The 14,649-nt window shown below is 52.4% G+C and overlaps 1 protein-coding gene across 1 annotated transcript; it reads left to right on the forward strand.

Annotated features, from left to right (window-relative positions):
- The first annotated feature begins 643 nt into the window (after window positions 1-643).
- Window positions 644-6,454, forward strand: LOC139239502 (basic leucine zipper transcriptional factor ATF-like 3). Its single transcript, XM_070868295.1, has 3 exons — window positions 644-896; window positions 2,318-2,422; window positions 4,182-6,454. The coding sequence occupies exons 1-3, from the start codon at window positions 795-797 to the stop codon at window positions 4,386-4,388; spliced, it is 414 nt and encodes a 137-aa protein (XP_070724396.1). The 5' UTR covers window positions 644-794; the 3' UTR covers window positions 4,389-6,454.
- The last annotated feature ends 8,195 nt before the right edge of the window (window positions 6,455-14,649 follow it).

Genomic DNA, 14,649 nt, shown 5'->3' on the forward strand with positions numbered 1-14,649 from the left:
ACCTGAAGGGGCTGACAGGACCTCGGTTTAACGTCTCATCCGAACAACAGCATGACACTCCCTCAGCACTGCCCCTCCGACAGTGCGGCGCTCCCTCAGTACTGCCCCTCCGACAGCATGGTGTTCCCTCAGTACTGCCCCTCCGACAGCGCGGTCCTCCCTCAGTACTGCCCTTCCGACAGTGCGGTCCTCCCTCAGTACGACACTCCCTCAGTACTGCCCCTCCGACAGTGCAGCACTCCGTCAATAGTGGCACTGGAGTGTCAGCCAAGATTTATGTGCTCAAGTCTCTGGAGTGGGATTCGAACCCACAAACTTCTGACTCAGAGGCGAGTGTGCTACCCACTGAGCCACTAAAAAATCCTGAAGAGATACATATATTTTTTTGGAGGGGGGAGGGTGCAGCTGCTAAAATTCTAATTTAAATTCTAGGAGTTTACCAAGTTTGCACGAGTGGATTTTTTTTTGTCGCAACTATTTTAAACACCGCATGTGGGAGGCAATGCCGGACATTGCAAAAAAAAAGATAACGTGTCGAGACTCGGAGGCGGAACCATTGGGACTTTCCCAGCCATGTGACTTCTTGCAATTTTCTCCCGTGTTTTCTAAGCAACTGGAGGCACGGCTTATAATAAAATGAAACTGAAGGCTTCAATAAAGGGAAGCTGTTGCCTGTGCAGGCTTCTTTGCAGAGTGTTCGCTCAGTTCAGTGACAATAGCCTCCTGTCCTGGAGAGAGCATTGCTTCTCGTTTCTTCCCTTTGCACCCTGTGTGTGTGCTCGCTCAGAAGTTTTATGAAGTTTAACAACTTTTTCTCGCCCTGCAGCATGGCTGGCATAGCCCTGGATTACTCCCCTGAGTTGGAGTCGGATGATTCCAGCCTGAATTCTGAGAAGGTAACCCCAATTGCTGTCTTCCTGTGTCTCTCTCTTCTATGTTAATGGTTTGGGGAGATTGCTGTGTTATTTTTTTTCAGGAACTTGTGCTGTCCACCAACGCTTTATGAGACTAGAAATGACAGGCAAATGGCCAATGTCTGGGATATCGGAGTTCTGTTCAGTGTCATAGTGGCTTAGTTGGTGACCTTCATTCCCCTGTGAGTCAGGAGGTCGTGGGTTCGAGCACAACACCAGAGACTTGACACCATATTCCTGGTCAACACTTCCCGTGCAGTACTGAGGGAGCGCCGCACTGTCAGAGGGGCGGTACTGAGGGAGCGCCGCACTGTCGGAGGGGCAGTACTGAGGGAGCGCGTACTTTTGGAGGGGCAGTACTGAGGGAGCGTGTACTTTTGGAGGGGCAGTACTGAGGGAGCGCCGCACTGTCGGAGGGGCAGTACTGAGGGAACACCGCACTGTCGGAGGGGCAGTACTAGGGAGCGCATACTTTTGGAGGGGCAGTACTGAGGGAGCGCTGCACTGTTGAAGGGGCAGTACTGAGGGAGCGCCGCACTGTCGGAGGGGCAGTACTGAGGGAGCGCCGCACTGTCGGAGGGGCAGTACTGAGGGAGCGCGTGCTGTCGGAGGGGCAGTACTGAGGGAGCGCGTGCTGTCGGAGGGGCAGTACTGAGGGAGCGCGTGCTGCCGGAGGGGCAGTACTGAGGGAGCGCCATGCTGTCGGAGGGGCAGTACTGAGGGAGCGCCATGCTGTCGGAGGGGCAGTACTGAGGGAGCGCCGCACTGTCGGAGGGGCAGTACTGAGGGAGCGCCGCGCTGTCGGAGGGGCAGTACTGAGGGCGCGCCGCACTGTCGAAGGTGCAGTACTGAGGGAGCGCCGTGCTTTCGGAGGGGCAGTACTCGGGGAGCGTTGCACTGTCAGAGGGGCGATACTGAGGGAGTGCTGCACTGTCTGAGGTGCTGTCTTTATGATGAGACATTAAACCGAGGCCCCATCTGCCCTCTCGGATGGACGTAAAAGGTTCCACGGCCACTATCTGGAGTGCTCCCTGGTGTCCTGGGCCAATATTTATCCCTCAACCAACATCACTAAAATAGCCTAACTGGTCCCTTATCGCAATTGCTGTTTGTGGGATCTTGCAGTGTGCGAGTTGGTTGGAGTGTTTGCCTACATCACAGTGGGTGGGTTCACAGGTTGCAAAGTGCTTTGGGGAACCTAGTGGAGGTGGAAGGCGCTATATAAATGCAAGTTGTGAAGGTCTCTTAATATGGAGGAGCAGAGGATGGGTGTTTTCTGGCATCATCGCAGAGTGGGAATTACTGGCACTTTGGCAATGTGAGGTGTATTGTTGGGGGGGGGAAGGGAGTGGTGACCCTTGCCCACGATCCGACGATAATGCTCTTTCTCCCAATGTATCCAGGATTACGAGGGCGATGGCAAAAAACTGAGACGGAGGGAGAAGAACCGAATTGCCGCACAGAAAAGTCGACAGAAGCAGACACAGAGGGCGGACATTTTACACCAGGTAATAATAAACTGCGCTTGTGAGAGTGCGGGCTCGTGTCTCCGTGTCTGAGCGCCCCCCCTCCCCCGTGTCTGAGCGCCTCCCCTCCCCCGTGTCTGAGAGCCCCCTCCCCCGTGTCTGAGAGCCCCCTCCCCCGTGTCTGAGAGCCCCCCCTCCCCCGTGTCTGAGAGCCCCCCCTCCCTCGTGTCTGAGCGCCCCGCCTCCCTCGTGTCTGAGCGCCACCCCTTCCTCGTGTCTGAGCGCCCCACCCTCCCTCGTGTCTGAGCGCCCCCCACTCCCTCGTGTCTGAGCGCCCCCCCTCCCTCGTGTCTGAGCGCGCCCCCTCCCTCGTATCTGAGCGTCCCCCCTCCCCGTGTCTCAGCGCCCCCGCCAACCCCCATAATCCCGATTTGTTTCCGTCGCGTCCTCCACTAGAACCTTACTGCACAGGAGGAGGCCATTCGGCCCGTCGTGCCCGTGCCGACTCTGTGAAAAAACGATCCAATCAGTCCCACTCCCCCCCCCCACCACCCTCCCCTCGCTCTCTCCATCGAGGGCGCCGGTTTGAAAGGCCCAGAGAGGGATGTGTGTGGGCTCGATGAAATTTAATCTGGCAGGGTTTGCACAGAGCCGGGAGTATTCACGCACTGTCTCGCTCTCGACAACAGCCGTTGAGCCCGCTGTGTGGTCGGCACGTGTCGATTCCAACCTCTGGACTTTACGTCCTGCGTGCAGAGTCGAGACACATGTGAACTTTGAGCTTGCAGTGATGTGGTTAGTCACACAGCACTGTGGTTGCAAGGGAGAAGAGTAATACTGACTCTGGTCATGTTTCAAACTGATGGCCTTCACACCCTCCTTCTCTCCCTCCCATCTCAGCCACATTGCCTCTGTTTGACCTCTGTCGTGTGATTCCTGCTTAATTGTGTGAGCTCTGGCTCAGTGGGTAGCACTCCCGCCTCTGAGTCAGAAGATTGTGGGTTCGAAAACCCACTCCAGGGACTAGAGTACATAAATCTAGGCTGACACTCCAGTGCAGTGCTGAGGTGAGGGTGCTGCCTATTGAGCCGTGACTGAAGCCAGCAATTTGAGCACAGCAAGCTCCCACAAACAGCAATGTGATAAATGACTGCATGATTTATTTTTAGTGATATTGAGACTCCCAAGCAAGCGCTCTTTCACGGAGCTCCTTCACGGCAAACGAGCCAAAGGTGGGCAGCGGAAACTTTACAAGGACACCCTCAAAGCCTCCCTGATAAAGTGCGACATCCCCACTGACACCTGGGAGTCCCTGGCCAAAGACCAGTCCGCCCTAAGTGGGGGAGGAGCATCCGGGAGAGCGCTGAGCACCTCGAGTCTCGTCCCCGGGAGCGTGCAGAAATCAAGCGGAAGGAGCGTGCGGCAAACCAGACTCCCCGCCCACCCTTTCCTTCAACCACTATCTGTCCCACCTGTGACAGAGACTGTGATTCTCGTATTGGACTGTACAGCCACCTAAGAAATCATGCTAAGAGTGGAAGCAAATCTTCCTCGATTCCGAGGGACTGCCTTTGATGATGACGATGATGGTTGAGGGATAAATATTGGCCCAGGACATCAGGGAAAACGTGCCCTGTTCTTCTTCAAAATAGTGCTTCAAATGTGCCTCAATGTTTGGTGATGAGTGATGTACTGGGGTGGGAGGGGGTGACAATGGGGGAGAAACAGGGCCCAGTTGCGAGTGAGTTTTTAAAATTAAATGAAAGCCTCTCATTGACCAGTCTGTTGTTTTACTCCCCAGGAATATGAGCAACTGGAGAGGGAGAATGCCTCCTTGAAGAAGGAGATTCAGAGCCTGAAGGATGAGCTGAAACAGTGGAACCAGGTGGTCCTACAACACGAGCCGCAGTGTGCCATGCTGACTGCCCCCTTAACCGGCAAACCCCAGGTCGATCTGACGGACTTCCTGCCCGAAGACTGGCGAGAGGCGGAACTACTGAAGTACTAGAGCCCGGTCCCAGAGCGGGGCGAACTGCGAACATTCACACAGCGGGCACAGTGAGCCACCCTGACCACCGATCTTCCTCATGTCCCCCCCCCACCCCCCCAATACTTCGGGGACAAACGGAAAATCAGGCTGAGCCCAAGGGACCTGAGATTGCAAAAAGAACTTGCATTTATATAGCACCCTTCACGGCTTCGGGACGTCCCAAAGCACTTTACAGCCAATGAAGTACTTTCAGAAGTGTAATCACGGTTGCACGTGACTGTCTGTCCCACCTGTGACAGAGACTGTAATTCCTGTATTAGACTGTTCAGTCACCTAAAAACTCACTTTCAGAATGGAAGCAAGTCTTCCTCGATTTTGTGGGACTGCCTATGATGATGTGTCTGTCTTTGTGCGCAAGTGTGTGTGTCTTTGTGCGTATGTGTGTTAAACTGTGTGACTCCAAAGTGAAGCCTGTTTGTACCTCCACTCACTGGCAAGAGGCACTACAGTGAGAACCTGCTGTGCTGATGGTCCGCTGAGCGAAGCTGTTGAGAACGTGGAAGTGGTTTGTGCCTCCCCAGATGGGGGGGGTGGGGGAGGAATGTCCGATCCTGGGCTAGCCACAAACTAATCAACCTTGAGAAGGCCCGCTTCCTCCACCTCACCGGCAATCCACTACATTTAAATCCTTGTCATAAACGGGCTCTATTAGTTTTCTTCAAAAATCTGTTTCAATCCAGTTGCGTGCACTTGCTTGAGTATCAGACGCGTGTGCACGTTTAGTACAGTGCACCCCTCCCCAGAGAGCTATTGAGTACTTTAACAACAACAATAACGTGAATTTATATAGCGCCTTTAACGTAGTGCAACGTCCCAAGGCACTTCACAGGAGTGTTATATGCCAAAAATTTGACACCGAGCCACATAAGAAGAAATTACGGGAGATGAGGTCGGTTTTAAGGAGCGTCTTGAAGGACGAAAGAGCGGTACAGAGGCGGAGAGGTTTAGGGAGGGAGTTCCAGAGCTTAGGGCCCAGGCAGCTGAAGGCACAGCCACCGATGGTGGAGCGATTTATAAAAAGAGGCTTAAAATTAGAGCCAGGCCGTTCAGGGTTGATGTCAGGAAGCACTTCTTCACGCAAAGGGTGCTGGGAGTCTGGAACTTTCTCCCTCAAAACGCTGTTGAGTTTGGGGATCAATTAAACATTTCAAAACTGAGATTAATAGATTGTTGTTGGGCAAGGGGATTAAAGGTTACGGAGCCAAAGCGGGCAGATGGAGTTGAGATACAGATCAGCCATGATCTGATTGAATGGCAGAACAGATTTTGCTGGGGGGGGGTGGGGGGAAGAAATGACATAATATGGTCTCACTCCCCAGCAAAGCCAGATCTCGCACTCTGATTCAATAGTGGGAAAAGGCATGCAGCAGCCTGTTTGATGAAGTCGAGATAAGGTTTTGATAGAGTAGATCGGGAGAAACTGTTTCCAGTAGCAGGAGGGTCGGTAACCAGAGGGACACAGATGTAAGATAATTGATCAAACAATCAGAGGGGGAGATGAGAATTTATTTTACGCAGTGAGTTACTGTGATGTGGAAAGGGCAGTGGGAGCTGATTCAGTAGTGACTTTCAAAAGGGAATTGGATAACTACTTGAAGGGGGGAAAGAGCAGGGGGAGTGGGACTCATTGGATCGCTCTGTCACAGAGTCGGCACAGGCAAGCTGGGCCCAATGGCCTCCTCCTGTGCTGTATGAATGTATAACCTCCATGTAGTTGCGACAGGGAATGTATGGGTTTGTACGCATTAATTTCTGGAGCTTATAAAATTAAGTACTGTGTTGCATGGGGACTGGCCATGACCAGATGTAGCTCGCTATACAGACGCACATACTGAAGCTTCCCTTGAGGAGGAGCTGAGAGAACTTGCGGCATTCTAGAAGCCGTTCTTGCAAATGACATTATACACTAAACAGGAGTAAGCTCTATCCTGTCATTTACCTCCCTGTAACATATTGTTTCATTTTTGTAAAATGAATGTATAAATTGTAGCAATGGAGTTTACTCGATAAAATAAAAGTTAAAAGTAGGAAAGATTCATCCTGTTTATTGATGCCCTTTCATGCGGGATAATGCTGTGTAGGAGAGATAATGTACTGGGCAACGGGGGGGCTAATGTACTGGGGAACAGGGGGTTTAATGTACTGGGGAACGGGGGTTTAATGTACTGGGGGACAGGTGGTTAATATACAGGGGGATGGGAGTTAATGTACTGGGGAACAGGGGGGTTAATATACTGGGGAACAGGGGGTTAATGTACTGGGGAACGGGGGTTTAATGTACTGGGGGGCGGGGGGTTAATATACAGGGGGATGGGAGTTAATGTACTGGGGAACAGGCGGTTAATGTACTGGGGAACGGGAGATGAATGTACTGGGGAACAGGGGGTTAATGTACTGGGGAACAGGGGGTTAATGTACTGGGGGATGGGGGTTAATGTACTGGGGAACAGGGGGTTAATGTAGTGGGGGATGGGGGTTAATGTACTGGGGAACAGGGGGTTAATGTACTGGGGAACAGGGGGTTAATGTACTGGGGGATGGGGGTTAATGTACTGGGGAACAGGGGGTTAATGTAGTGGGGGATGGAGTTAATGTACTGAGGAACGGGGTTAATGTACTAGGGAACGGGGGGTTAATATACTGGGGGATGGGGATTAATGTACTGGGGAACAGGGGGTTAATGTAGTGGGGGATGGGGGTTAATGTACTGGGGAACGGGGTTAATGTAGTGGGGGATGGGGGTTAATGTACTGGGGAACGGGGTTAATGTACTGGGGGATGGGGGTAACTACTGGGGGATGGAAGTTAATGTACTGGGGGATGGGAGTTAATGTACTGGGGAACGGGGGGTTAATGTACTGGTGATGGGGGTTAATGTACTGGGGAACAGGGGGTTAATGTAGTGGGGGATGGGGGTTAATGTACTGGGGAACAGGGGGTTAATGTACTGGGGGATGGAGGTTAATGTACTGGGAAACGGGGGGTGAATGTACTGGGGGACGGGGGGGGGGGTAATGTACAGGGGAACGGGGTTAATGTACTGGGGGACTGGGGGTTAATGTACTGGGGTTAATGTACTGGGGAACAGGGAGTTAATGTACTGGGGAACGGGGGGTTAATGTACTGGGGAACAGGGAGTTAATGTACTGGGGGAAGGGGGGTTAATGTACAGGGGAACAGGGGGTTAATGTACTGTGGAACAGGAGGTTAATGTACTGTGGAACAGGGGGTTAATGTACTGGGGAACGGGGGGGGGTTAATGTACTGGGGAAAGGGGGGTTAATGTACTGGGGAACAGGGGGTTAATGTACTGGGGGACGGGGGGTTAATGTACTGGGGGACGGGGGGTTAATGTACTAGGGAACAGGGGGTTAATGTACTGGGGAACGGGGGGGTTAATGTACTGGGGAACGGGGGTTAATGTACTGGGGAACGGGGGGTGAATGTACTGGGGAATAGGGGGTTAATGTACTGGGGAACGGGGGGTTAATGTACTGGGGAACAGGCGGTTAATGTACTGGGGAACAGGGGGATGAATGTACTGGGGATGGGGGTTAATGTACTGGGGAACAGGGGGTTAATGTACTGGGGAACAGGGGGTTAATGTAGTGGGGGATGGGGGTTAATGTACTGGGGAACAGGGGGTTAATGTACTGGGGAACAAGGGGTTAATGTACGAGGGAACATGGCATTAATGTACTGGGGAACAGGGGGTTAATGTACTGGGGGATGGAGGTTAATGTACTGGGAAACGGGGTGAATGTACTGGGGGACGGGGGGGGGGTAATGTACAGGGGAACGGGGTTAATGTACTGGGGAATAGGGGGTTAATGTACTGGGGAACAGGGGGTTAATGTACTGGGGAACAGGGCGTTAATTTACTGGGGAATGGGAGGTTAATGTACTGGGGAACAGGGGGTTAATGTACTGGGGAACAGGGGGTTAATGTACTGGGGAACAGGGGGTTAATGTACTGGGGGACGGGGGGTTAATGTACTGGGGGACGGGGGGTTAATGTACTGGGGGACAGGGGAGTTAATATACTGGGGAACAGGGGGTTAATGTACTGGGGAACGGTGGTTTAATGTACTGAGGGGGCGGGGGGTTAATATACAGGGGGATGGGAGTTTATGTACTGGGGAACAGGCGGTTAATGTACTGGGGAAGGGGGGAAGAATGTACTGGGGAACAGGGGGTTAATGTACTGGGGAACAGGGGGTTAATGTACTGGGGGACGGGGGGTTAATGTACTGGGGGACGGGGGGTTAATGTACTGGGGAACAGGGGGTTAATGTACTGGGGAACGGGGGGTTAATGTACTGGGGAACGGGGGTTAATGTACTGGGGAACAGGGGGTTAATGTACTGGGGGATGGGGGATGAATGTACTGGGGGATGGGGGTAACTGTACTGGGGGATGGGAGTTAATGTACTGGGGGATGGGAGTTAATGTACTGGGGAATAGGGGGTTAATGTACTGGGGAACAGGGTGTTAATGTACTGGGGATGGGGGTTAATGTACTGGGGAACAGGGGGTTAATGTAGTGGGGGATGGGGGTTAATGTACTGGGGAACAGGGGGTTAATGTACTGGGGAACAGTGGGTGAATGTACTGGGGAATAGGGGGTTAATGTACTGAGGAACGGGGGGTTAATGTACTGGGGAACGGGGTTGAATGTACTAGGGAATAGGGGGTGAATCTACTGGGGAATAGGGGGTTAATGTACTGGGGGATGGGGGTTAATGTACTGGGGACCAGGGGGTTAATGTACTGGGAAACAGGGGGTGAATGTACTGGGGAACGGGGGGTTAATGTACTGGGGAACGGGGGGTTAATGTACTGGGGAACTGGGGGTTAATGTACTGGGGAACAGGGGGTAACTGTACTGGGGGATGGGGTTTAATGTACTGGGGAACAGGGGGTGAATGTACTGGGGAATAGGGGGTTAATGTACTGGGGAACAGGGGGTGAATGTACTGGGGAATAGGAGGTTAATGTACTGGGGAACGGGGGGTGAATGTACTGGGGAACGGGGGGTTAATGTACTGGGGAACGAGGGGTTAATGTACTGGGGAACAGGGGGTGAATGTACTGGGGAACGGGGGGTTAATGTACTGGGGACCAGGGGGTTAATGTACTGGAAAACGGGGGGTTAATGTACTGGGGGATGGGGGGTTAATGTACTGGGGGATGGGGGTTAATGTACTGGGGGATGGGGGTTAATGTACTGTGGAACAGGGGGTTAATGTACTGGGGGACAGGGGGTTAATGTACTGGGGGATGGGGGGGTTAATGTACTGGGGAAAAGGGGGTTAATGTACTGGGGAACAGGGGGTTAATGTACTGGGGATGGGAGTTAATGTACTGGGGAACAGGGGTTAATGTACTGGGGAAGTGGGGGTTAGTTTACTAGGGAACGGGGGGTTTAATGTACTGGGGGATGGGGAGTTAATGTACTGGGGATGGGGGGTTAATGTACTGGGAGATGGGGGTTAATGTACTGGGGACCAGGGGGTTAATGTACTGGGGGATGGGGGTTAATGTACTGGGGAACAGGGGGTTAATGTACTGGGGGACAGGGGGTTAATGTACTGGGGAACAGGGGGTTAATGTACTGGGGAACAGGGGGTTAATGTACTGGGGACCAGGGGGTTAATGTACTGGGGGACAGGGGATAATGTACTGGGGACCAGGGGATTAATGTACAGGGGAACAGGGGGTTAATGTACTGGGGAACAGGGGGTTAATGTACTGGAGGACGGGGGGTGAATGTACTGGGGAACATGGGGTTAATGTGCTGGGGAACATGGGGTTAATGTACTGGGGGACGGGGGGGTTAATGTACTGGGGAACAGGGGGTTAATGTTTGGGGAACAGGGGGTTAATGTACTGGGGAATGGGGAGTGTTGATGAACTGGGGGAATGGGGAGATTTGAGTGACTGGGGGATGGGGAGATTTGAGTGACTGGGGGATGGGGCGAGTTGAGGGACTGGGGGATGGGGAGAGTTGATTAACGGGGGATGGGGAGAGTTGAGGGACTGGGGGATGGGGGTGAGTTGAGGGACTAGGGGATGGGGGAGTGTTGAGGGACTGGGGGATGGGGGAGAGTTGATGAACCGGGAGAAGGGGAGATTGATGAACGGAGCATGGGGCAGAGTTGAGGAACTGGGGGATGGAGGAGAGTTGAGGGACTGGGGGATGGGGAGAGTTGAGGGTCTGGGAGATGGGGAGAGTTGAGGGACTGGGGAATGGGGGAACGTTGACGGACCGCGCGGGGATGGGGGAAGAGTTGACGGACCGGGGGGAGGGGGGATGAGTTTGGACGTTAACCGTCCTCCAATTTGGGGAAGGATCTGGTCTCCTGCTCATACCTCCTCTGCAGCCACATCTGTGGGCGAGAGTGTTCGTGAGCGAATGCGGGGGCGTCAAGCAGCTCGAAACCCGTGAGAAGAATAAGTCTCCGATGTCGTCGAGAGCAAAACAAGGGAGAGAGAAAAAAACTAGCTTCGGAAAGAAAAAAACCCCCAAAAGTCGAAAGCGGGCCATTTACGAAAATGTGAGGCCCCAGTGGTTGCAGAGGGAAAGATTCGGGTGGTGGTTGAACCAAGGTGTGAGCCGTCACTGCACATCAAACAAGTACCTGACCCCGGCACGGACGTCACAGATACTCGGCTGTAAGAATTACTGCTTCCTACCCTCTCCGCGTCCGCGCAGCTGGAGTCTTAGTACCAGCCCACAATCCAACGCCTACTCGCATCCTGTTTTGATTGGCGTTCCAGTAAGTGACCTTTTTTGAAAATTTTGGACGCTTAGGAAATGGCAGATGTGACGTCTTGTTGCTGCCTCTGAAATTCCGTTCTCTCGAACAGGATGTTTTCAAACCTGAAACACTGAAAGAGTCCCAACTGCTTTTACCGATAATTACAGCGAGCATACCCAGCATAGAAACAGGCCTTTATGCTTCTCACGGGCCTCCCCCCACCACCTCTTCATCTCACCCCATCAACATAACCTTCTATTCCTTTCTCCCTCTTGAGCCCATATTCCAGGCCGACACTCCCAGTGCAGGACTGAGGGAGACCGCACTTTCGGAGGGGCGGTACTGAGGGAGCGCCGCACTGTGGGAGGGGCAGTACTGAGGGAGCGCCGCACTGTCGGAGAGGCAGGACTGAGGGAGCCCGCACTGTCGGAGGAGCAGTACTGAGGGAGCGCCGCACTATCGGAGGGGCAGTACTGAGGGAGCGCCGCACTGTCGGAGGGGCAGTACTGAGGGAGCGCCGCACTGTGGGAGGGGCAGGACTGAGGGAGCGCCACACTATCGGAGGGGCAGTACTGAGGGAGCGCCGCACTGTCGGAGAGGCAGGACTGAGGGAGCCCGCACTGTCGGAGGAGCAGTACTGAGGGAGCGCCACACTATCGGAGGGGCAGTACTGAGGGAGCGCCGCACTGTCGGAGGGGCAGTACTGAGGGAGCGCCACACTGTCGGAGGGACAGTACTGAGGGAGTGCTGTACTGTTGGAGGGGCAGTACTGAGGGAGTGCTGTACTGTTGGAGGGGCAGTACTGAGGGGGTGCCGCACTGTCGCAGGGGCTGTCCTGAGGGAGTACTGCACTGTCGGAGGGGCAGTGCTGAGGGAGCGCCGCACTGTCGGAGAGGCAGTACTGAGGAGTCGCTGCACTGTCAGAGGTGCCTTTTTTCAGATGAGCCGTTAAACCGAGGCCCCGTCTGCTCTTTCAGGTGGATGTAAAAGATCCCATGGCACTATTTTTGAAGAGGAGCAGAGAGGTTATCCCTGGTGTCTTGGCCAATATTTATCCCTGAACCAACATCATTACAGAACAGATGTCTGGTCATTAGCACATATCTGTTTATTGGAGCTTGCTGTGCTCCAAAATTACTTAATTGGGTATAAAGCGCTTTGGGACATATTGAGGTCAAGAAAGGCACTATATAAATGCAAGTCTGTCTTTCTTTCTTACTCGTGCGTATCAAGCCTCCCCCTTAAATACATCGATACTATTCGCCTTAACCCATCCCTGTGGTAGCGAGTTCCACATTCTCACCACTCTCTGGGTAAAGAGGTTTCTCCTGAATTCCCCATTGGTTTCATCAGTAACTGACTTATATTTATGGCCCCTAATTTGTTTAAAAGGGCAACCTATTTTTGTTCGTTCTTGGGATGTTGGTGTCGCTGGCAAGGCCACCACTTATTGCCCATCCCTAGTTGCATTAATGCCCCCTATCCCCTCTGTACCTTAACTCCCGGTACAGAATCGGAGCTGCCTTCTTGAACCGCTGCAGTCCCGTGAGGTGAAGGTGCTCCCACAGTACTGTTAGGGAAGGAGTCCCAGGATTTCGACCCAGTGACGATGGAGGAACAGCCGATATATTTCCAACATGAGGCGAAATGCAGAGATGAATTCATGGGACAGCTAGATAAGAACATGAGGGAGAAAGGAAAGACTTACATTTATATAAATATTCATAGCAGCGCATTTGGAAAGAGGTGACATGATAGGTCCAAGTCAGCATGGATTTGTGAAAGGGAAATCATGTTTGACAAATCTTCTAGAATTTTTTGAGGATATTTCCAGTAGAGTGGACAAGGGAGAACCAGTTGATGTGATGTATTTGGACTTTCAGAAGGCTTTCGACAAGATCCCACACAAGAGATTAATGTGCAAAGTTAAAGCACATGGGATTGGGGGTAATGTGCTGACGTGGATTGAGAGCTGGTCGGCAGACAGGAAGCAAAGAGTAGGAGTAAATGAGTACTTTTCAGAATGGCAGGCAGTGACTAGTGGGGTACCACAAGGTTCTGTGCTGGGGCCCCAGCTGTTTACACTGTACATTAATGATTTAGACGAGGGGATTAAATGTAGTATCTCCAAATTTGCGGATGACACTAAGTTGGGTGGCAGTGTGAGCTGCGAGGAGGATGCTATGAGGCTGCAGAGTGACTTGGATAGGTTAGGTGAGTGGGCAAATGCATAGCAGATGAAGTATAATGTGGATAAATGTGAGGTTATCCACTTAGGTGGTAAAAACAGAGAGACAGACTATTATCTGAATGGTGACAGATTAGGAAAAGGGGAGGTGCAACGAGACCTGGGTGTCATGGTACATCAGTCATTGAAAGGTGGCATACAGGTACAGCAGGCAGTGAAGAAGGCAAATGGCATGTTGGCCTTCATAGCGAGGGGATTTGAGTACAGGGGCAGGGAGGTGTTACCACAGTTGTACAGGGCCTTAGTGAGGCCACACCTGGAGTATTGTGTACAGTTTTGGTCTCCTAACTTGAGGAAGGACATTCTTGCTATTGAGGAAGTGCTTTCCAGATAACAAAGTACTTTTGGAGTGTAGTCACTGTTGTAATGTAGGAAACACAGGAGCCAATTTGTGCACAGCAAGCTCCACACACAGCAATGTGACAAAGACCAGATAATCTGTTGCTTTTGTTATATTTATTGAAGGATAAATATTGGCCAGGGCACCAGGGAAAACTCCCCTGCTCTTCTTCGAAATAGTGCCGTGGGAACTTTTACGTCCACCTGAGAGGGCAGACGGAGCCTCGGTTTAACGTCTCATCCGAATGACGGTACCTCCAACAGTGCGGCGCTCCCTCAGCACTGCACTGGAGAGTCAGCCTAGATTTCTGTGCTCAAGTCCCTGGAGTGGGACTTGGACCCACAACCTCCTGACTCAGAGGCGAGAGTGATACCCACTGAGCCACTGCTGACGTGTAGGTTTGTAAGGCATGATGTATTACTTCAGAAACCATGCTGACTGCTCCCAAGAAACCTGTGTTTTTCCAGTGTTCATTTATACCAATGATGTCCAAACTGTGATGCATGGTCCATACAGAATTATAGAAATTACAATACAGAAGGAAGCCATTCAGCCCATTGCCAATGTCTGTACTACCTTGTCAACTGGCCCTCTCTACACTAATCCCATTTCTCAGCTTTTTCGCTGGTATTACCCCTGTGCTTGCTGGCCTACATTGGCTCCCAGTCTGGCAACACCTCGATTTGAAAATTCCCCTCCTTGTTTTCAAATCCCTCAGTGGCCTTCGCCCTCCCTATCTCTGTAACCTCCTCCAGCCCCACAATCCTCCGAGATCTCTGCACTCCTCTAATTCTGGCCTCGTGAGCCTACCCGATTTTAATCGCACCACCATCGGTGGTCGTGCCTTCAGCTGCCTGGGCCCCAAGCTCT

This window comes from Pristiophorus japonicus, chromosome 27 (assembly GCF_044704955.1).
Source record: "Pristiophorus japonicus isolate sPriJap1 chromosome 27, sPriJap1.hap1, whole genome shotgun sequence".
NCBI lineage: Eukaryota > Metazoa > Chordata > Chondrichthyes > Pristiophoridae > Pristiophorus > Pristiophorus japonicus.

Excerpts from the sequence above, each read along its gene's own strand:
- LOC139239502 (XM_070868295.1), top strand. The coding sequence starts at position 795 with ATGAAGTTTAACAACTTTTTCTCGCCCTGCAGCATGGCTGGCATAGCC. Across the intron at positions 897-2,317 it reads CCAGCCTGAATTCTGAGAAG|GATTACGAGGGCGATGGCAA; the intron begins GTAACCCCAATT and ends CAATGTATCCAG. Across the intron at positions 2,423-4,181 it reads GGGCGGACATTTTACACCAG|GAATATGAGCAACTGGAGAG; the intron begins GTAATAATAAAC and ends TTTACTCCCCAG.